This window comes from Rhinoderma darwinii, chromosome 1, assembly GCF_050947455.1.
Source record: "Rhinoderma darwinii isolate aRhiDar2 chromosome 1, aRhiDar2.hap1, whole genome shotgun sequence".
Classification (NCBI taxonomy): Eukaryota; Metazoa; Chordata; class Amphibia; order Anura; family Rhinodermatidae; genus Rhinoderma; species Rhinoderma darwinii.
Genome location: NC_134687.1, coordinates 299,270,881 through 299,294,583, shown reverse-complemented (window position 1 = coordinate 299,294,583; position 23,703 = coordinate 299,270,881). Strand labels below are relative to the sequence as shown.

Below are 23,703 nucleotides of genomic sequence, written 5' to 3'. Positions count from 1 at the left end.
CATCGGCACCCCAGCAACGTGATCGCTGGGTTGCCGGTGGCTGCAAAGGCGATCGGAGGGCTAATACTTACCTCCCGGTCCGCCAGTAACGGAATCCTCCTATGCCCCGTCGTCGGCGAGGCCCAGGAGGCTTCCGGTACCATCGGCAAGATGGCGTCGGCTCAGAAGCTGAGCCAGCGTCATCAGGAGTGGGTGTCCGCTGTATGTTACAGTGGACCCCCCGATCTATCGCCAGGAACCGGAGCTGGCTCCGATTCCTGGCATTAACCCCTTCAATGCAGCGATTCAATGCAATCGCTGCATCAAAGTGGTTTGTATGCAATCGGCAGCCTTGCCATGCGATGGCAAGGCTGGCGACTGCTACTATGGCAACAGGATGCCTAACAATGGCTTCCTATCTGCCATTACGTTAGCCGATTAGGCCCCGCCCGGAGGCGGAGCCTGATCGGCTTGCTGTCAGTGAACAACTGACAGTTCTAATACATTGCACTACATAGGTAGGGCAATGTATTAGAACATCAAACAAACAGTTGGACCTTCAAGTCCCCTAGTGGGACTAAAGAAAAAGTGTAAAAAAAAAAGTGTAAAAATAAAAGTTGTAAAAAATACAATAAAAGTTTCAAATAATAACACAAAACACAATCGCCCTTTTTCCCTTATCAAGTCATTTATTATTGAAAAAAATAATAAAGCCATACATATTTGGTATCGCTGCGACCGTAACGACCTTAACTATAAAAATATTATGTTATTTATTCCGCACAGTGAACGAAAAAATACTGACATAATTGCTATTTTTTGGTCACTTTGTCTTCCAAAAATTGAAAGAAGTCGCATGTACCTAAAAATGGTACCTATAAAAACTATAACTCGCCTCGCTAAAAACAAGCCCTCATACAGCTCCGTCGACGAAAAATTTAAAACCGTTATGGCTCTCACAACTTGGCGACAGAAAAAATCCATTCTCTTTACAAAAGTTATTTTATTGTGCAAAAAGTTGTAAAACATAAAAAAGTGCTATCAATTAGGTATCACCGGAATTGGACTGACCCACAGAATAAAGCTAACATGTAATTTATAATGCGTGGTGAACGCTGTATAAAAAGAACTAAAAAAATATGCCAGAATTGCTGTTTTTTTGGTCCCAAAAAAAAAAAAGGATAACAAGTGATCAAAAAGTCACATGTACCCCAAAATGGTACCAATAAAAACTACAGCTCGTCACACAAAAAAAAAACAGCCCTCATACCACTACGTCTATGAAAAAATAAAATTAGTCAAGGCACCAATAAGCCAGGAAATAAAAATATGCAGTTGTGCCGGCCCGAGGGGAACGTTTCTTCTGTTTCAAGTGGCGATTTATCAAGGCCCCTAAAATTAGGGAACCAGGAAGGGGAGGGCCAAACATATCTGCTGGAAGTGATGGCGCCCGTATTATACCAGGACAACACTTTCCCAGCAAAATTCCCCAAACTTCAAAGGTGCGGAGTGCGGACCAAAAGGGGAATAAGTAAAGACCATTTATTAGTGCGACACCGGCCTGTGCAGAAAGGATTGTGTCACAGCGTAACACACATCTATGGATTATTTTATTGTTTTTTTTTTACCCCACTATACCACCTGACTATGCCCCTTATATACTCCGCCCGCCTTACATGTACCCCCATATTATAAACGGAAACACCAGTAAGACTCCAAACAAAACTACTACAAGCAAAATCCACGCTCCAAAAGCCAAATGGCGCTACCTCCCTTCTTAACGATACAGTGTGCCCAAACAGCAGTTTACTTCCACATATATGGCATCGCCATACCCGGGAGAACCCTTTTAACAATTTTTGGGGTGTGTGTCTCCAGTGGCACAAGCTGGGCGCCACATATTGGCATATCTATTGAAAAACCATTTTCACTCTGCAACATCGAGTGCACACCAATTTTTGCCAATCACCTGTGGGGTTAATATGCTCACTACACCCCTAGGTGAATACCTTGAGAGGTGTAGTTTCCAAAATGGGGTCACTTCTGGGGGGATCCACTGTTTTGGTCCCACAGGGACTTTGCAAATGCAACATAGCGACCAGAAACCAATCCAGCAAAATCTGTACTCCAAAAGCCAAATGGCACTCCTTCCCTTCTGAGCCCTATTCTGTGCCTAAACAGCAGTTTATGACAATATATGTGGTATTGCCGTACACAGGAGAAATTGCTTTACAAGTGTTGGGGTGCTCTTTTTCATTTATTTGTTGAGAATATGAAACATTTTCAGCTAAAACTACATCTTATTGAAGAAAAAGGATTTTTTTTATTTTCACTGCCCAATTCTAATAAAATCTATGAAACACCTGTGGGGTCAAAATGCTCACTACACCCCTAGATGAATTCCTCAAGGGGTGTAGTTTCGTGAATCAAGTCACTTTTGGGGAGTTTCCACTGTACTGGTACCTTAGGAGCTTTGCAAATGTGACATGGTGTCAAGAAACCAATCCAGCAAAATCTGTGCTCCAAAAGCCAAACGGCACTCCTTTTCTGATCCTTGCCGTATGCCCAAACAGCAGTTTATGACCACAAATGGGGTATTGCCGTACTCCAGAGAAGTTGCTTTACAAATGTTGGGGTTCTTTTATTCCTTTATTTGTTGAGAAAATGAAAAATGTTGAGCTAAAGCTACATCTTATTGGAAAGAAAGGATTTTTTTTTATCTTCACTGCCCAATTCTAATAAAATCTATGAAACCCCTGTGGGTTCAAAATGCTCACTAAACCCCTAGATGGATTCTTCAAGGGGTGTAGTTTCCTAAATGGAGTCACTTTTTTGGTGTTTTCACTGTTTTGGTCCCTTAGGGGCTTTGCAAATGCGACGTGGTCCCCGCAAACCATTCCTGCTAAATTTGAGCTCCAAAAGCCAAATGGCGCTCTTTCCCTTCTAAGCTCCGCCGTGTGTCCAAACAGCCGTTTATGACCACATGCGGGGTATTGTTTTACTCGGGAGAAATTGCTTTACAAAAGTAGTGGTGCATTTTCTCCTTTTAGTCCTTGTGGAAATTAGAAAAAATTAGCTAAACCTACATTTTCTTTGAAAGAATGTAGATTTTCATTTTCACGGCCTACTTCCAATAATTTCTAAAAAAAACCTGCGGCGTCAACATGCTCACTATACCCCTAGATAATTTCCTCAAGGGGTATAGTTTCCAAAATGGTGTCACTTTTGGGGGATTTCCACAGTTTTGGTGCCGCAAGAGCCTTTCAAACCAGACATGGAGCCTAAAATATTTTCTAATAAAAAGGAGGCCCCAAAATCCTCTAGGTGTTCCTTTGTTTCTGAGGCCTGTGCTTCAGTCAATAAGTGCACTAGGGCCACATGTGGGGTATTTCTAAAAACTGCAAAATCTGGGCAATAGATATTGAGTTGCATTTCTCTGGTAAAACTTTGTGTTACAAAAAAATAGATGAAAAATGAATTTCTGCAAAAAAAAAAAAAAAAGAAATTTGAACATTTCACATCTACTTTGCCTTAATTCCTGTGAAACATCTAAAGGGTTAAGAAACTTTCTAAATGCTGTTTTGAATACTTTGAGGGGTGAAGTTTTTAAAATGGGGTGACTTATCGAGGGTTTCTAATATATAAGGCCCTAAAATCCACTTCACAACTGAACTGGCCCCTGTAAAAATAGCCTTTTGAAATTTTCTTGAAAATGTGAGAAATTGCTGCTAAAGTTCTAAGCCTTGTGATGTCATAAAAAAATAAAAGGATGTTCAAAAAACGATGCCAATCTAAAGTAGACATGTGGGTGATGTTAATTAGCAACAATTTTGTGTGGTATTACTCTGTCTTACAAGCTGATACATATAAATTTAGAAAAATGCTAATTTTTTTCAATTTTTCGCTAAATTTTGGTGTTTTTCACAATTAAATACTTAATGTATCGAGCAAATTTTGCCAGTAACATAAAGTCCAATGTGTCACGAGAAAATCTCAGAATCGCTTGGATAGATGAAAGCATTCCGGAGTTGTTACTACATAAAGTGAAACATGTCAGATTTGAAAAAATTGGCTGTGTCCTGAAGGCCAAAACAGGCTGTCTTGAAGGGGTTAAACAACATACTAAACACTATCCAAGGTTGTATCTGATACACAATGTCTGGTGGAGTATTCGCAATATTCAGGGTATTAATGGTTGTACACAGTATACGGCTATCTGGGATACGCCGCGGTTACCTCAGATGTGCTCTCGGACAGATTTTGCTCTATGGAAAGACCACGGGGTTCGTAGAATAGGTCAGTTGCTGGATGGGCAGGAGTTGAAATTATTCTCATATTTACAGGCAGAGTTTAGTCTCCCACATACCCAATTTTACAAATATCTGCAGGTCTGACATGCGTACGGTGTGGAGCATAGGAGTAAAGCTGTCACATTGATGGACAATGTCCTGATAGGAGCTATTAGTAAGACTAGGCACACATCTGGCCTTATTTCCCTTTTATACAAAAGTCTTCGGATACGATTCTTTGATGACTCCCCTTCCCTGCTGCGAAGTAAATGGGAAAATGATATTGGGCCTATAGAAGAGGGTCAGTGGGGCGATATATTGCCACGGATCCCAAAACTCTGAATGAGGCTCACCGGATTTCTCATGTTTCTGGTGCATCAGGTGTACAGAACGCCAGAATTTCTAAATAAAATAGGGGCCAGGGACTCCTCCGAGTGTTCTAGGTGTGGTAGGGAATCTGGCACGTTGTTGCACATGATGTGGCAATGTTTGCGGCTGCAGCAGTTCTGGTCCGAGGTAGTAGACACCATCTCTTCTGTGTATCGGGTGTCGGTAGATTTCACTCCTTTTGTATGTGTCCTGGGGTATGTGGAGGATATTTCTGTCTCTGAACATGTTAACGTGGCCATTGCTCGTATGCTGTATATGGCAAGGAAACTTATTGTGCAGCATTGGTTGGACGATGAACTGCCTATGTTATTGGAATTTTGTAATAGTTACATGGTTGACACGCATGGACAGATTTGTATACATGGCTAGGAACACTACACAGGCCTTCAACAAAATATGGTCTCCATGGGTGGAAAGTAGGGGCCTGAATATATCAGCGGGGGTTGCAGCTGGGATGCAGTCTAGGGTAAAATAGTTGGGAGGATAATAGACGCTGCTTAGAGGAATCTGGTCAACCTTGTGGGGGGGGGGGGGGAAAGAAATGAAACACTTTAACTGCAGCTTAACCAGACATGAAAAAAAAAAAAAGTCATACAAACTTCATTCCTCTTAGGGTATGTTCACACGCTAGACTAAAAAAAAAAAAGCCTGAAAATACGGAGCTGTTGTCAATGGAAAACCGCTCCTGATTTTCAGACGTTTAAGCCACTCGCTATTTTCACAGAGTTTTTTTACTGCCGTTTTTGGAGTGGTTTTTCATAGTCAATGAAAGCCGGCTCCAAAAACATCCCATGACGTGACCTGCACTTTTTCGGGCATTTTTTTTACACGGCAGTTCAAAACAGCCGCGTAAAAAAACATCCAGTCGGAACAGAACGCTGTTTTTCCCATTGCAAATCAATGGGCAGATGTTTGGTTCCGATTTTACAGCCCGAAAAACAGGCCGTGTGAACATACCCTTGCAGTTTTAGTCCCACAGAGAAAGGCCAATATTGAGTTAATTAACTTGTAAGCCATTGCAGAGAACAAGGCATCACACAACACCTATGCTCATCAATATTGTTCATTGTTGACACGACAGTGTTCCTCCAGAGCATGGCATTCAGCTCTAGCCCACGCAATATACCAACTGCACCACAAAGTTACACAAAATGACAGGAGACTGGAAAAACCACCTTTATTTACAACATATGTAGGTTACTTCAGTGGAATAAACCTGGAGGAGTGAGTGGCACCAATACCAGGTCTGCCGTGTTTCACAGGCTTGTATGTGATGGAAAATTCACCCAGGTAATGGCCGATCATCTCAGGCTGCAAATAAACAAAAAACAGGTAAGAATACTGAAAGTTTTCAGTGTTTAATTAGTGGTCGGCAAACCCATGCAACAACTCTGCCTACATTTCCATGCAATCAAATTTTAACGTGGCACCACAACATTTTTTCCCACAAACAAAAACACTTAAAATTATTCTGTAAACATTCTACAAAAGCCTCTATGGGCTCCCTACTAAAAACAGTCAGGCAAGTATGAGACTGGACTGTGAACATGGCCCAAGGCTATAGGTTTTTTGCAGGCAGAAAAAACAAAATCTGCCTCTGAATTCCTTCAGGAATTTTGAGGCAGATTTTGACCTGCCTGTGTTTTTCAGCCGCATTTTGTCACTTTTCACCGGTGGCCATTGAAGCTAATGCAAGAGACAGTGAAAATGTAGCGCTCAATGGCCACGGGCGAAAAACGCAGCGAACGCCGTGCAGGAAGGACAAAATTTGACTCAAAATCCCAAACTGAATTTTGAGGCAGAATTTTCCTCCTGCAAAAAACTCAGTGTGAACACAGCCTTAGGCCCCATGCACACGAACGTAAAAACGCCCGTAATTACGGGCCCATAGGCTTCTATTGGCCACGTGTACCTCCCCGTATGCTTACGGGAAGGTGCCCGTGCCGTTGAAAAATATAGAACATGTCCTATTTCAGGCCGTAATTACAGCATGGGCAGGCCCATAGAAGTCTATGGGACTCCCGTAATTACGGGTGACTACGTGTGCACCTGTAATTACGGGAGCGTTGCTAGGCGACGTCAGGGGATAGTCACTGTCCAGGGTGCTGAAAGAGTTAAACGATCGGCAGTAACTTTCAGTAACAAGTTCATACTTACCCAGAACTCCCTGCTTCTTCCTCCAGTCTGGCCTCCCGGGATGATGTTTCAGCCCATATGACCGCTGCAGCCAATAACATGGACTGCCACGTCACCCAGGGAGGTCCGGCTGGATGTCGAAAGAGGGATGAGTCACCAAGACAATGGCTGGGTAAGTTTGAATTTTTTACTTTTACTACGGAAAGGGCTGTCCCTTCTCTTTATCCTGCACGGATAGAGAGAAGGGGCTGCCGATTAGTGCAGTTTTGCAGCGAAAACGTGCCCGTTAATACGGGTCGAATACGTGTGACCAAGGACCCGTATTTACGGGAGGAAAAAAAATACGTTCGTGTGCATGGGGCCTTAGGTTGTATTTAACAAATGACTGGTGTAGATACATCCAAGCCCATTGTCAAAAAGCTGCTGTAACTGGGTAAACACTAGCAGGCTTTATAAGGGTATGTTCACACATTCAAAGACGGTTGAAAATTACAGAACCATTTTAGGAGAACTCCAGCAGTTTTTGAAGCTGAAAATGGTTTGCAGGTGTTTTTTTGGAGCAGCTTTTTTTTTTTTTTTTTTTTTATTGACCATGGAAAAAAAAAAAACTGTCTTGAAAACGGCTCAAGGAATGACATGCTACCTTACGGATTGTTTTTTTTACGCACTGTCCTGTTTTTTGTTTATTTTTTTTTTAAAAAACAGTGGTGTAAAAAGACACCGCATATGAAATAAATGCTGTTTTTCCCATTGATTTCAATGGGCAGGTGTTCAGACACCGTTTCAGGCGTTATTTCAGGGAGTCGTCCCCCCCCCCCCCTGAAAGCACAGCATGAACATACTCTAAAATCTTCAGCATTAATGAGTTGACACTAATTGAATACACAGAGGATACGAAAACACAGTGTAAACACTGCGGATTTTCCGCAACGGATTAATTGCAGAAAATCTGCAGCATACAGTAGCAGAAGTGTGGGTGAGATTCCAACAAATCTCATTCCCACTGTGAAAGAATGCCGCCGACAAAAAAAAAACACCAAAATTTACTGGAAGGTGCGGTTTCTTCAACTGCAGCATGTCAATTATTGCTGCGGAATTGCAGCTCTTCTGTTACAGGTTTTCTAATTGAATTCAATGGGGTGCTTAAACCCACAAAGTGGTGCGTTGCAATATTTGCGACAAAATCAGTGATTGCGCCACAATAATCGCAAGAAAAAAAAAAAAGTTACTTACCCAGAGTTCCCTGCTTCTTCTCCAGTCCGGCCTTCCTGGAGGACATTGCAGGCCATGTGACCTCTGCAGCCAATCACAGGCTGAAGCAGTCACTTGGTCCGCAACGTCATCCAGGGAGGCTGGTGTGGACTTCAGAGGAGGGAGGGGGTAAGTAGGTGCGATAATTTACGCCCGGAAAAAAAAAACAACGCACCAGTGTGGTGCGGGATTTCGGACGGCATTCCCTGCGGTGTTCAGGGCGAATACGCTGTGCAGTTTGACAGTATCAACCCCGAATACGCTGTGTGTTCGTACCCTTAAGGGGCATTCAAGTGCTTTACAGACGTTGCAGTTGAGGTGCAGAAAAAAACCTGCATGTTTTCGGATGGGTTTATGCAGTTTTAACCACACCTTAACATCTGAATAGACCCTAAAGGCGCAACCAGGTTCACTTGCGAAGGCCAGTGGCATTACTGGCAAAATTATGCCATTATGCTGCCATTCACCAATGCAAGTGGGCGTTTTTGCTACAGGCAGACGCCGCTACATGGCACCGTACACTAATGACAACTCATTAACCAGATGCTGTAAGGGTGCACATATACGTCACGGTTTGTATTGTGTGGCCGGGAACTGCGCAGCATAAACAGTTTACCACAAATTGTGGCAGTTTGGCAATGTGGTTTTCGGTTGTGTTACAAGTACAGGCGAACCTTATTGTTTTAAAAGGGTTTTACTTGTACTTTCTGCGAGGCCAAAAAACAGCATTGCAAAACCACTGCAATTACAGTGAAACTGCAAGCCCCCTAATGCCCCATGAACACGAAGGTGCTTTTGCAGCCGCAATTCCACCGAAAATCCACGGGAGAATTGCGGCCCCATTCATTTCTATGGGCCCATGCACACTACCGTGGCTTCCATGCATGGCCCAGGGGCCAGCAATTTCGCTGTTCCTGGCCATTTAAAGGGGCTGGGCCATAAAACACATGTATCCCCTATCCACAGAATAGGGGATACATGTGCGATCGCTGGGGATCTTCTCCCATAAGGAGAACAGGGACAGAAAGTCACCGAGAGCTACACGAGAAGTTTTGACTTCTTTGACGCGTTCGGTGTCCAGCAGCTCCCTAGAGATGAATGGGATTCTTCTGCGCATACGAGAGCGGCTCTCCATTGATCTCTACAGAGCTGCCAAACAAATAAGCAGGATACAGAACCCTTCTCATGTAGCTCTTTGGGTGACTTTCGGTCCCCTGTTCTTATCGCTGGGGGTCCCAGCGATCCCACATGTAGCCCCTTTCCTGTGGATAGGGGATACATGTGTTTTATAGCAAACCACTTTAACTAGTTAAATGTCGTAGTCAATAGAGACTACAGCATTTATAGGGGTTTTTCCATGAAGGACATTGACATATCCACAGGATGTGTCAAATGTCAGATTGATGCGGGTGCCACCTATGTCTAGAACTGGGTCCCGAAAAACCCGTTCTAGCTTTTTGTGCTCTCCCGGCCACTTGATTACATGTGGAGTTACTGAAACTGCGTAACTTGCTAAGCTGTTTCCGTAACTCCCATTCACTACTATGGGAGTTGCAGAAACAGCGTAGCTCCTAGGGGAACAAATAAAGTGTGTGTATAAAAAAAAAAAAAAAAAAACACAACATTTTCAGGAGTGTAAAAAATTAAAAGTGAATACCTTTTCCCATTTTTCCCCAAGCACAAAGTAAAAAATAAAATAGTTTAGCATCGCTGCGTCCGCAAGAGTCCGATCTACTACAATATACTATTAATTAAAACGCACGGTAAACGGCGTAAGTTGTATTTTTTTAAACATTCGAATAGTTTTTTGGTCATCTTCACGAATAAATAAAAATAATAATGCGTATGTACCAAATAATGGCGCCAATAAAACTACAGCTCAATCTCCAAAAAATATATTAAAAGAAACACGACTTGGCTCTCAGAATATGGTGAAACAGAACAAATTATTTTTTTTCCTATTTTATGTGGTCTAAAACCCGGGTGCATCTTAGAGTCTGAAAAATACGGTACTTGTTTTTGCATCGCCGCATCCCAAGAGCCGTAACTTTTCTTTTTCCATCGATGTAGCCATATGAGGGCTTGTTTTATGAAGGACAAGGTGTAGTTCATTCGTAATATCTTTTATTTTCAATGGGGGGTGGGCGGAAATGGGAGAAAAAAAAAAAAGAAAAAAAAAGGCATGTCGCAGTTTTTTTTACACTGTTCCCCTGGCGGTTTCATTTGTGAACTTTATCGTTCGGGTATACGAAGTATTTCTACCTACAGCAACATCTAACTTCTGCTCCTCAACCTACTATTCACCTGAATGCCAGGGGGTCACATGACTGACACTATCTTTAGCCTATTCAGTTATCCTATGGGAGATACCCATTTATTTTATATAAATCTGCACAATATTCAAGGAGAAGATCATGCCATGTTCTGCTTGAAAACAGTGTCTTAAGGACGCACTCATTCACAAGGCTGCCTGTTGGGGAAACTTAACACTAATTATTAAACTAGTGTGTTTGTGTTAAAGTGTAGCTAAACGTTCAAACTTCTGATGTCAGTAGTTTGTATTGGTGGGGTCTGAGCATGGAGACCCCCACCAATCGCTAGAACGAAGCAGCTGAAGTGCTCGCGTGAGCGTTCAGCCGCTTCGTTTCTGTTCGGCTTTTTCCGGAAAGCCGATGTATCGGACTACGGGCTCATAGACTTTGTATTGAGTCCGTACACAGATACATTTATTTCCGGAAAAAGCCGAACAGACACGAAGCAGCCGAGCGCTCACACGACCACTTCGTTCTAGAGATTGGTGGGGGTCTCGGTGCTCGGACCCCCACCAATGCAAACTTGTGGCATGTCAGTATGACATGTCAGAAGTTTGTCGAAAGTTTAGCTACACTTTAACGATTCTTAGGAGGTTGCGCATGCAGATTGCATGGTGTATAGAAAATGAGATTAACTTGGGCATGAGGGCACAGCAGTGGTTGATTAAGGCTATGTTCACACAGAGTATTTTGGGGGAGGAATATCTGCCTCAAAATTCAGTTTGGAACTTTGAGGCAGATATTCCTCTCCCTGCACGCCGATTTTCGCGGCGATCGCACCGTTTTTCGCCCGCGGGCATAAAACAGCGAGAAATTCCCTTTCTCCTGCCTCCCATTGAAGTCAATGGGAGGTCAGAGGCGGAAGCGCCCGAAGATAGGGCATGTCGCTTCTTTTTCCCGCGAGGCAGTTTTACCTCTCGCGGGAAAAAAAAAAAAAAGACGCCGACGCCTCCCATTGAAATCAATGGGAGGCGTTCTCGGGCCGTTTTTGCGACGCGGTTTCCGCGTCAAAAAACTCGGCAAAATACCCCGTGTGAACATAGCCTAAAGGGGTATTCAAACCTGAAGCATTTATTGTATATCCACAGAATATGCATCAACTCTCTGAAAAGCAATAAGACCTGAAACGATCAGAACAGTCCAGTGAACCTCATTCCGGCATTAATGCAGGTTAGAAAAAGAGCTGAGCAAGTAGCTGTTCATAACTCCCAAGAACAGGCACCTCTATTGGAATATAAGGAGAAAGCAGCATCCAGGAATCTGAACAAGGGTTATCCATTCACAAAATGGGTGAGGACCTTGAGGTGGGACCCACATCTATCTTGTAAAGCTCTGGGACTCACAACTCTCTCCTTAAAGGAACAGTGTCACGGAATTTTTTTTTTACATCAGTTTGATTTTAGTGTTTTATTAAAAACTTTTATATTTGTGCGTTTGTGTTTTACTTTTTTTATTTTTGAACTTTTTCTTCCCTATGGGGGCTGCCATTTTTTTTTCCATTTCTATATGTGTCGATTAACGACACATACAGACATGGAATACGGCAGCTACAGTCCCATAGTGAATGCGAACGGGGCCCGTTCCATTCACTATGCTGTACGCCGTCTGTGGGGGAACGGCGCATGCGCCGCTCCCACACAGTCCAAGTTGAACTGTGCGCCGTCCGGCGCCATTTTCCTGTAGACCGGAAGTCGCGGCCCGACAGTAAGATTTCTACTTCCGGTCGCAGCTTCCGGACTTGTGCACTTGGAGCGGCGGTAGCAGACGGAGCGGACGGACCGGAGGGAGCGGCGGCGGCAGGAGCAGGTAAGTTATTTCTATGTATGTTCGTGTTTTACTGTGTGTTTACTAGTGTATGTTAACCTCCTACACTGTGTGTTAGCTCAAAAAATGGCGACACACAGTGTAAGAGGTTAGACCGTTCAATCCCCTCGTTTCTCCCGGCACTAGCCAGGATAAAGGAGGGGGGGATTCTGAGAGCTCACTAGAGCGAGTGAGTTTTCCCAAATTTTGCAGCATAAAGCAATGTGGTTGCTTTACCACATGCAATGCTGCAATTTTGGGAATTGCTCCATCTAGTGACCAGTGCTGGGAAATATTATAAATTAGAATCTAATTTATAATATTTCCTGACTAGTGAAAAAAAGTAAAAAATTAGAACAATGTTTAATCATTTTTACACTAACTGTTCAATTAAAAAAAAACAAAAAAAAAACCTCGCAACACATTCCCTTTAACTCTTTCTGATGAGGCCCGGCTGGCCACCTTGTCCTAGCAGAGACAGGACTTTGCAAACCAGCAAGAACCCCTCATTCCACAACTCTTCTAAAAGTAAATGGAAGTTACAGAAACATAGCTTGCTTAATTCCATCCTCCACCTGAGTGCAGAGGCCACAGCACCAGGCGGAACCGGGTCTATCAGACATTTTTAACATATCCTGTGGACATAAATGTCTTATGATACAACCCCTTTAAGATGGTAATACCCCTTTCAACATACAGGTTTCTCAATTTACCTACATTGCTTCCATATACAATAAAGAGGCATCGGGCGATTTTTCATATTGACACGGACGAGCGAGGACACATCGGCACCAGGCGAAAGAGGCTACATCGACTTACCTGCAAACGCCGATGCAGAATCAACTGCAGCCTCTGTCGCCTGGTGCCGATGTGTCCTCGCTCGTCCGACACGATGCAGGACCTGGGGCAGGAAGTGACGTCACAGCGTGATCTCTCGAGAACACGCTGTGTCTGAACTGCCAGAAGCTGGGTGTTGTGAAGAGAAGTGGATGATGCTGATTCGTCAGCATCATACACTTCTATTCACAACGCCCAGCTAGTAAAAGTAAAAACGCCCAGATGTACATACACAATACACGCCCACTTGTACATAACTTTAAACACACCCAGTTGTACTTAAAGGAACAGTGTCATCACAAATTATTTTTTTATATGTTAACCCCTTAATGACCGCCGATACGTCTTTTTACGGCGGTCATTAGTGGGCTTTATTCTAGAGCGCCGCCAAACTACGTCGCTGCATTAGAATAAAGTAAACAGAGCAGGGAGCCGTGAAATCTCCCTGCTCTCAGCTGCCAGAAGCAGCTGAGGGCTGGGGGCGTCCCTGCTCTGCCGGGTGAGATCGATATTAGTATCGATCTCACCTGTTTAACCCTTCAGATGCGGTGCACAATAGCGAGCACCGCATCTGAATGGTTTTGCAGAGAGGGAGGGGGGGGAGGAGCTCCCTCTCATCTCACTGACACCCGGCGATAAAATCGCCGAGTGTCTGTGTCTTCTATGGCAGCCGGGGGTCTAATAAAGACCCCCAGGTCTGCCTGCAGCGAATGCCTGCTAGATCATGCCGCAGGCATGACCTAGCAGATGCCTGTCCGTTTTAAACGGACAGGCAGTAATACACTGCAATACAAAAGTATTGCAGTGTATTATAATAGCGATCGGAGGATAGGGAAGTCCCCTAGTGGGACTAGTAAAAAAGTAAAAAAAGTTTAATAAAGTTAATTTAAAAAAAAAGTGAAAAAAAAAAAAAATGAAAAACCCAGCTTTTCCCCTTACAAAATGCTTTACTATTAAAAAAAACTACAATAAAGCAAAAAAGTTACACATATTTGGTATCGCCGCGTCCGTAACGACCCAGACTATAAAGCTGTTACATTATTTAACCCGCACGGTGAACGTCGTAAAAAATAAAATAAAAAACAATGGAAAAATTGCTGTTTTCTGTTAATCCTGACTTAAAAAAAATGTGATAGAAAGTGATCAAAAAGTCGCATCTACTCTCAAATGGTACCAATAAAAACTGCAAGTCGTCCCGCAAAAAACAAGACCTTATACAGCTATGCCGACGCAAAAATAAAAAAGTTACAGCTCTTCGAATGTGACAATGGAAAAATCTAAAAAATGGCTTGGACATTAGGGCCCAGAATGCCAGCAGGGGGAAGGGGTTAAAGATGTTAGTGCTTTATTAAAAACGTTTATATTTATTTGTGTGTTTGTGTTTTACTTTTTCTTATTTTTACACTTTTTCTTCCCTATGGGGGCTGCCATTTTTTGTTCCATTTCTGTCTGTTGATTAACGACACATACAGACATGGAATACGGCAGCCACAGTCCCATAGGGACTGCGAACGGCTCCCGTCCCATTGACTTCCGTGTACGGCGTCTGTGTGGGAACTGCGCATGCGCCGCTCCCACACAGTCCAATTCGAAATTGGCGCCGTCCGGCGCCATTTTCCTGTGGACCGGAAGTCGCGGCCGGACAGTAATATTACTACTTCCGGTCGCGGCTTCCGGATTTGTGCACTTGGACCAGCGGCAGCAAACGGAGCGGACGGGCCGGAGGGAGCCGCGGCGGCAGGAGCAGGTAAGAGATTTCAATGTATGTTCGTGTTTGTTTACTACTGTATGTAAACCTACTACACTGTGTGTTAGCTCAAAAAATGGCGACACACAGTGTAGGAGGTTACACCGTTCAAACCCCTCGTTTATCCCGGCACTAGCCAGGATAAAGGAGGGGGGAATGCTGAGAGCTCACTAGAGCGAGGGCTTTTAACCCAATGTTGCAATGCTGCAATTTTGGGAATAGCTCCATCTAGTGACCAAAAATGGGTAGTATTATAAATTAGAATTAATTTATAATAATATTTCCTGACTCGTGAAAAAAATAAAAAAAAATTTGAACAATGTTTAATCACCCACACACTAAATGTTTTAAAAAAAACAAAACATGTTTTTCTGGCAACACAATGCCTTTAAGAAAGGCTCATTTGCATAAATATAAAAATGGACATAACTTGCCGAAAAATGCTCGTTTTTGAAAAAAACAAAACGTTACTCTTATCTACATTGCAGCGCCGATCTGCTGCAATACGAGATAGGGGTTGGAAAATCTGGTGACAGAGCCTCTTTAACTGTGCTCATAAGTCCTTATATGCAGTCGAACATTGTGTATGGCGGCGTCCCAACAGAAGATGGGCGAGAAGGATCAGGCAGTCGAGTTAGAGCATGCTTGCTCCTTTTATCCATCAAAAACACACACTGCCGAGCAAGCATGTGTATGGGGGAGTTGAGAGGAATCGTTGTCTGCTGAACAATTGTTTGGTCGATCGAGATCTAAAATGTAGGACCAGCTTGATCATGCCTTCACTAGCTACTTCCTGTAAGCCACATGAGTGCCAGTTGTGTCAATATCGGTCACCCAGTCGCAGCAGTTTAACCACTTCTTGAGTCTTTTCCTCTGGCAACCAATTACCGATAACATTTACACCCCACCCCTATTGTACAGACAAGTGTCTGACAAACTATGGCTGGAAATCTGGGTTGTGAGCTGCACAAAATGTGCACACTCAGGTGAGGAAGAGTGTGGATCAATACATATACATCCAGGACCTGCAGCCTGGGACTGGTACAACTACAAGTCCTAGAACGCTACAAAAGTTGCAGGATGCCAAGACACGCTCGGCTCTGGACTTTAGCACCCTGCCATGCCACGAGTTACAAATCACTGCAGTAAGTGTATAAAGCCATCTAAAAAAAACATATGGACTTGAGATACACTACTTGACAGCTAGGAATGCTGGGCAATGTAGTTCAGCGCTATATCAATGTACACACACCAAGTGTAAGCAGTGACTGGTGCAGTATTTCTACAATACTAACCTTGATTTCAACTTGGTTGAAGGCTTTGCCGTTGTAGACTCCCACCATGCTGCCCACCATTTCTGGCAAAATGATCATGTCTCTCAGATGAGTCTTGATGACCTCCGGTTTCTCCATGGGCGGGGCTTCCTTCTTCGCCTTACGTAGACGCTTCAGAAGAGAATTCTGCTTGCGGCGGAGACCCCGGTTGAGACGTCTACGCTGACGGGCACAGTACAGCTGCATGATCTGCTCACTGGGGAATAGGAAAGGAAAGATTAATCCTATATACAATGCGGGCATGCAAAAAATAAAACCATCCAATGTCTATGCAGCACCCAGGGTTGCCACCTGCCCAGCATCCAGACATGAACATTACTTACTAGGACATATCCAGCAGCTGGTCCAAGTCCACACCCCTGTATGTGAACTTCCTGAAGGTCCTTTTCTTCTTCTGTTCAGCGTCCGCCTGCATTAACAGTAGTTACCATTAGGATGTGCTGTACAAGGACTTCACCAATTGTGCCCGGACATATAAAACATTACGGTTAGCGCGAACCACCGGTCCCCTAAACTGCAGTTCACACACAGGAATGATACCGACAGCAAGCAGTGTGTCAATGAAACCTTACCACCAGGGTGTGAATTAGAGCCTATATATCACTGTACGGCAAGTTCCCGTAGCAGCTGTGACAAACCCTAGTCAGCAAGCATGGACTAAGTACATGCGAGACCGGAGTAATACAGCAGCACGGGCCCGCCAAACACCATCAGAAACCCCTGCCTTTCCATCACTGGAACGGGCCAGAACCTGCCACATTGTACGGTAAGGAGAATATTATCCGCCATGCGCGTAAACCGATGCCTATCGAGCGCCGCCAAAGACAGATGGCATCGGATTATTACTACAAACAGAAAAGCACCCACCATCTTGTCCAGGAGCTATGGAGGAAAAGAAAGAGATCCCGTTGTCTCGCCGCAGATATCGCGAGAGGCCAGTGTACTTCCTGTGGCTAGGTAGGACGTCACTTCCGGTTCACTGCCGTCTTATATTTCAACTGACGGCAGCCATGTTTACTAATGGCGGCCGCATTTATGATCACTTGACTATAGAAAACCTGTACGTGGCCGGCATTACTCAAACATAGTGGAACAGAATTGTTGTTTTTTTATTTTTGTTAACAAAGTTTTATCTTTGTATAATAAAAAGTCCTGTTGTGTCAAGTTTTAGCAATGTGCCAATTTAAAAGCAAATGCTTCTTCTATTACTTTTCCAACCTACGTTTATTTCCATCTTGTTTTCCCAGAACATGTTGGGCTTCTATATTGTGTTAAAAAAAAAAAAAGTAATTTTACTAAAACAAAATGTAAAAGGAAAAAAGGCAAATAAGATTAAAAAAAAATGTAAATGTAGGTGTTTTTTTTTTTTTTTTACATCTGGTCCATGTTACTGGGTAAACACGCCTGAATATATATTTGACAACCTCAGTGATACCAAATATGTGTGTATTTCTTACACGCTCTGCGCACGGCGGAGCTTACAAGGCAAAGTGTTCCCTCTAAATTGTAAAGTGCTGCGTAATATGTTGGCGCTATATAAATAAAGATTATTATTATTACCAAGAATAGTGCGCAAGCTGGCTTGCTGACAACATACGACCATTACAGAAGTTGTGAAGTGCAAAAACACTTTCAACACCCCAAAATGACTCTTTTACCCCAAGGTATTCGTTTAATGACATAAAAGATTTTAGCCCTCTATTTTTTTTCCAGACGATTCATTGACTTTATCAATACCTATACCAAACCAGGCCACAAAATTCATTTAACCCCTTCCCTCTTTGGCCTCTTTTGACCTTCCTGACCGAGCTTCATTTTTCAAATCTGACATGTGTCATTTTATGTGGTAATAACTCCGGAATGCTTTCACCTATCCAAGCGATTCTGGGACTGTGTTCTCGTGACACATTGGACTTTATGTTACTGGCAAAATTTGCTCGATATGTTCAGTATTTAATTGTGAAAAACACCAAAATTTAGCGAAAAATTGCAAAAATTAGCATTTTTCTCAACTTAAATGTATCTGCTTGTAAGACATATAGTAATAACACACAAAATTGTTGCTAACTAACATCCCCCATATGTCTACTTTAGATTGGCATCGTGTTTCAACGTCCTTTTATTTTTCTAGGACGTTACAAGGCTTTGAACTTTAGCAGCAATTTCTCACATTTTCAAGAAAATTTCACAAGGCCATTTTTACAGGGACCAGTTCAGTTGTGAAGTGGCTTTGAGGGCCTTATATATTAGAAACCTCCAAAAAGTCACCCCATTTTAAAAACTTCACCCCTCAAAGTATTCAAAACAGCATTTAGAAAATTTCTTAACCCTTTAGACGTTTCACAGGAATTAAAGCAAAGTAGAGGTGAAATTTACAAATTTCATATTTTTTTGCAGAAATTTATTTTTAATCCATTTTTTTTTGTAACACAGAAAGTTTTACCAGAGAAATGCAACTCAATATTTATTGCCCATGTTCTGCAGTTTTAGGAAATATCCCACATGTGGCCCTAGTGTGGTACTGGACTGAAGCACCGGCCTCAGAAGCAAAGGAGCACCTAGTGGATTTTGGGGCCTTATTTTTATTACAATATATTTTAGGCACCATGTCGGGTTTGAAGGGCTCTTGCGGTGCCAAAACAGTGAAAATCCCCCAAAAGTGACCCCATTTGGGAAACTACACACCTCAAGGAAATTATCTAGAGGTGTAGTAAACATTTTGGCCGCACAGGTTTTTTACAGAAATTATTGGAAGTAGGCCGTGAAAATTAATATCTACATTTTTTCAAAGAAAATGTAGGTTTAGCGATTTTTTTTTCTCATTTCCACAAGGACTAAAGGAGAAAAAGCACCACCAAATTTGTAAAGCAATTTCTCCAGAGTAAAAAAATATCCCACATGTGGTCATAGATGGCTGTTTGGACACACGGCAGGGCTTAGAAGGGATGGAGCACCATTTGGCTTTTGGAGCTCACATTTAGCAGGAATGGTTTGCGAAGGCTATGTCACATTTACAAAGCCCCTGAGGGGACAAAACAGTGGAAACCCCCCACAATTGACCCCATTTTGGAAACTACACCCATTGAGGAAATTTTCTAGGGGTATAGTGAGTGTTTTGACCCCACAGGTTTTTTGCAAAAATTATTGGAAGTAGGCCCTGAAAATAAAAATCTACATTTTTTCAAAAAAAATGTAGGTTTAGCTATTTTTTTCTCATTTCCACAAGGACTGAAGGAGAAAAAGCACCACAAAATTTGTAAAGCAATTTCTCCCAACTAAAATAATACCCCACATGTGGTAATAAACGGCTGTTTGGACACACGGCAGGGCTTAGAAGGGATGGAGCACCATTTGGCTTTTGGAATTCACATTTAGCAGGAATGGTTTGCGGAGGCCATGTAACATTTACAAAGCCCCTGAGGGGACAAAACAGTGCAAACTACCCACAAGTGACCCCATTTTGGAACTACACCCATTGAGCAATTTATCTAGGGGTATAGTGAGCATTTTGACCCCACAGGTTTTTTGCATAAATCATTGGAAATAGGCCCTGAAAATTAAAATTAAATTTTTTCAAAGAAAATGTAGGTTTAGCTAATTTTTTCTTATTTCCACAAGGACTGAAGAAGAAAAAGCACCACAAAATTTGTAAATCGATTCCTCCCGAGTAAAACAATACCCCACATGTGGTAATAAACGGCTGTTTGGACACACGGCAGGGCTTAGAATGGAAAGAGCGCTATTTGGCTTTTGGAGATCACATTTAGCAGGAATGGTTTGCGGAGGCCATGTCGCATTTGCAAAGCCCCTGAGGGGACAAAACAATGAAAATGCCCAAAAAGTTACTCCATTTAGGAAACTACACCCCTTGAGGAATTCATCTAGGGGTGTAGTAAGCATTTGGACCCCATAGATGTTTCATAGAATTTATTAGAATTGGGCAGTGAAAATAAAAACAATCCTTTTTCTTCCATAAGACGTAGCTTTAGCGCAAAATATTTCATTTTCTCAACAAATAAAGGAAAAACAGAACCCAACATTTGTAAAGCAATTTCTCCAGCGTACGGCAATACCCCATATGTAGTCATAAACTGCTGTTTGGGCACACGGCAGGGCTCAGAAGGGAAGGAGCGCCATTTGGAGTGCAGATTTTGTTGGATTGGTTTCTGGGTGCCTGTGGGACCAAAACAGTGGAAACCCCCCAGAAGTGACCCCATTTTGGAAACTACACCCCTCAATGCATTTACCTAGTGGTGTAGTAAGCATGTTAACCCTGCAGGTGTTTTGAAGAAATTAGTGTGCACTCGATGTTGCAGAGTGAAAATGGGATTTTTTTCCATAGATATGCCAATATGTGGTGCCCAGCTTGTGCCACCATAACAAGACAGCCCTCTAATTATTATACGGTGTTTCCCGGTTTTAGAAACACCCTACATGTGGCCCTAATCTTTTGCCTGGACGTTCGACCAGGCTCAGGAGTGAAAGAGCACCATGCGAAATTGAGACCTAATTTGGCGAAGTATTGGTTCGCAATTGCAGAGGCTCTGATGTGAAATAATAAAAAGAAACCCCTGAGAAGTGACCCCATTTGGAAACTACACCCCTCAAGGCATTTATTAATGGGTGTAGTGAGCATTTCACCCCACAGGTCTTTTCCATAAATAAATGTGCTGCGGATGGTGAAAATGAAAAATGTATATTTTTCCCTAGATATGCCATTTCAGTGGCAAATATGTCATGCCCAACTTATGCCACTGGAGACACACACCCCAAAAATTCTTAAAAGGTTTCTACCGGGTATGGCGATGCCATATACGTGGAAGCAAACTGCTGTTTGGGCATGCTGTAGCGTTCAGAAGGGAGGGAGCGCCATTTGGCTTTTGGAGAGCAGATTTTGCTTGGTAGTAGATTTGTTTGATTATTGCTGGTGTTTCCGTTTAAAATGTGGGCGTACATGTAAGCTGGGCAGAGTACATCATGGGCAAAGTCAGGTGGTATATTAATGGGGTAAAAAAACAATAAAATGATCCATAGATGTGTGTTACGCTGTGAAGCAATCCTTTATGCACAGGCCGGTGTCGCACTGATATATGGCGTCCTTTCTTATCCCCCTTTTGTCCACACTCCGCACCTTTGCAGTTTGGGGAATTTTGCTGGGAAAGTGTTGTCCTAGTATAATACGGGCACCGTCACTTCCAGCAGATATGTTTGGGCCCTCCCCTTCCTGGTTCCCTAATTTTAGGTCCTTGATAAATCGCCTCTTGAAACAGAAGAAATGTTCCCCTCGGACTGCACAACTGCATATTTTTTATTTCCTGACTTATTGGAGCCATAACTAATTTTATTTTTTCATAGACGTAGTGGAATGTGGGCTTTTTTTTGCGGGACGAGCTGTAGTTATTATTGGTACCATTTTGGAGTACAAGCGACTTTTTGATCACCTTTTATCCTATTTTTTGGGAGGCCAGGTAAACAAAAAACTGCAAATCTGGCAAAGTTTTTTTTTTTTTTTTTTTTTATACAGTGTTCACCATGTGTTATAAATTACATGTTAACTTTATTCTGCGGGCGAGTACGATTCCGGCGATACCTAATTTATAGAACTTTTTTATGTTTTACAACTTTTTGCACAATAAAACTACTTTTGTAAAAAGAATGTATTTTTTCTGTCGCCAAGTTGTGAGAACCATAACTTTTAAAAATTTTTGTCGACGGAGCTGTATGAGGGCTTGTCTTTTGCGAGACGAGCTATAGTTTTTATAGGTACCATTTTTGGATACGTGCGACTTTTTGATCACTTTTCATTATTATTATTATTATTTAAGGGCAAAGTGACCAAAAAATAGAAACTCTGGTATAGTTTTTTACGTTTTTTTTTACGCTGTTCACCGCATGCAATAAATAATATAATATTTTGATACCTCAGGTCATTACAGTCACGGCGATACCACATACATATGGTTTATTTTTTTTTCAGTAATAAAGGACTTGATAAGAGTAAAAGGGGGGATTGTGTTTACTTTTATTACTTGAAACTTTTATTGTTTTCAATCTTTTATTTTTTTCACTTTTTTTATACTTTTTTTTACACTTTTTCTCAAGTCCCACTAGGGGACATGAAGGTCCAGCTGTCAGATTAATTTTTTTCAGTTATTCACTGACAGCAAGCCGATTAGGCTTCGCCTCCCGGCGGGGCCTAATCAGCTTCCGTAATCGCAGAGCAGGAGGCCATTGTGTCTCCTGTTGCCATAGCAGCAGTCGCCAGTCCTGATTGCCTGTCAGGGCTGGCGATCTGCTTGTAAGCGCTAAGCTGGAGCAATCGCTTTCGATTGCTGCATCAAAGGGGTTAATGGCAGGGATCAGAGCTAGCTCCAATAAAATGATCCATAGATGTGTGTTACGCTGTGAAGCAATCCTTTATGCACAGGCCGGTGTCGCACTGATATATGGCGTCCTTTCTTATCCCCCTTTTATCCACACTCCGCACCTTTGCAGTTTGGGGAATTTTGCTGGGAAAGTGTTGTCCTGGTATAATACGGGCACCGTCACTTCCAGCAGATATGTTTGGGCCCTCCCCTTCCTGGTTCCCTAATTTTAGGTCCTTGATAAATCGCCTCTTGAAACAGAAGAAATGTTCCCCTCGGACTGCACAACTGCATATTTTTTATTTCCTGACTTATTGGAGCCATAACTAATTTTATTTTTTCATAGACGTAGTGGAATGTGGGCTTTTTTTTGCGGGACGAGCTGTAGTTATTATTGGTACCATTTTGGAGTACAAGCGACTTTTTGATCACCTTTTATACTATTTTTTGGGAGGCCAGATAAACAAAAAACTGCAAAACTGGCAAAGTTTTTTTTTTTTGTTTTTTTTATACAGTGTTCACCATGTGTTATAAATTACATGTTAACTTTATTCTGCGGGCGAGTACGATTCCGGCGATACCTAATTTATAGAACTTTTTTATGTTTTACAACTTTTTGCACAATAAAACTACTTTTGTAAAAAGAATGTATTTTTTCTGTCGCCAAGTTGTGAGAACCATAACTTTTAAAAATTTTTGTCGACGGAGCTGTATGAGGGCTTGTCTTTTGCGAGACGAGCTATAGTTTTTATAGGTACCATTTTTGGATACGTGCGACTTTTTGATCACTTTTTATTCCTATATTTAAAGGGCAAAGTGACCAAAAAATAGAAACTCTGGTATAGTTTTTTACGTTTTTTTTTACGCTGTTCACCGCATGCAATAAATAATATAATATTTTGATACCTCAGGTCATTACAGTCACGGCGATACCACATACATATGGTTTATTTTTTTTTCAGTAATAAAGGACTTGATAAGAGTAAAAGGGGGGATTGTGTTTACTTTTATTACTTGAAACTTTTATTGTTTTCAATCTTTTATTTTTTTCACTTTTTTTATACTTTTTTTTACACTTTTTCTCATGTCCCACTAGGGGACATGAAGGTCCAGCTGTCAGATTAATTTTTTTCAGTTATTCACTGACAGCAAGCCGATTAGGCTTCGCCTCCCGGCGGGGCCTAATCAGCTTCCGTAATCGCAGAGCAGGAGGCCATTGTGTCTCCTGTTGCCATAGCAGCAGTCGCCAGTCCTGTCAGG

The 23,703-nt window shown here is 42.3% G+C and overlaps 1 protein-coding gene and 1 long non-coding RNA gene across 2 annotated transcripts in view; one reads left to right on the top strand and one right to left on the bottom strand.

The window, feature by feature from the left end:
• Positions 1 to 5,818: 5,818 nt before the first annotated feature.
• Positions 5,819 to 17,043, bottom strand: RPS15 (ribosomal protein S15). The gene is made up of 4 exons (XM_075825411.1): positions 16,946 to 17,043; positions 16,402 to 16,487; positions 16,040 to 16,274; positions 5,819 to 5,969 (listed from the first exon to the last, which is right to left on the bottom strand). Exons 1-4 carry the CDS (start codon positions 16,946 to 16,948, stop codon positions 5,856 to 5,858), a joined length of 438 nt encoding a protein of 145 aa, XP_075681526.1. The 5' UTR covers positions 16,949 to 17,043; the 3' UTR covers positions 5,819 to 5,855.
• Positions 16,496 to 23,703, top strand: part of LOC142648016 (uncharacterized) — a 67,447-nt gene continuing 60,239 nt past the window's right edge. The window contains exon 1 of the long non-coding RNA XR_012847585.1: positions 16,496 to 17,035. This is a non-coding gene — a long non-coding RNA (uncharacterized LOC142648016). The remainder of the gene's footprint in view (positions 17,036 to 23,703) is intronic.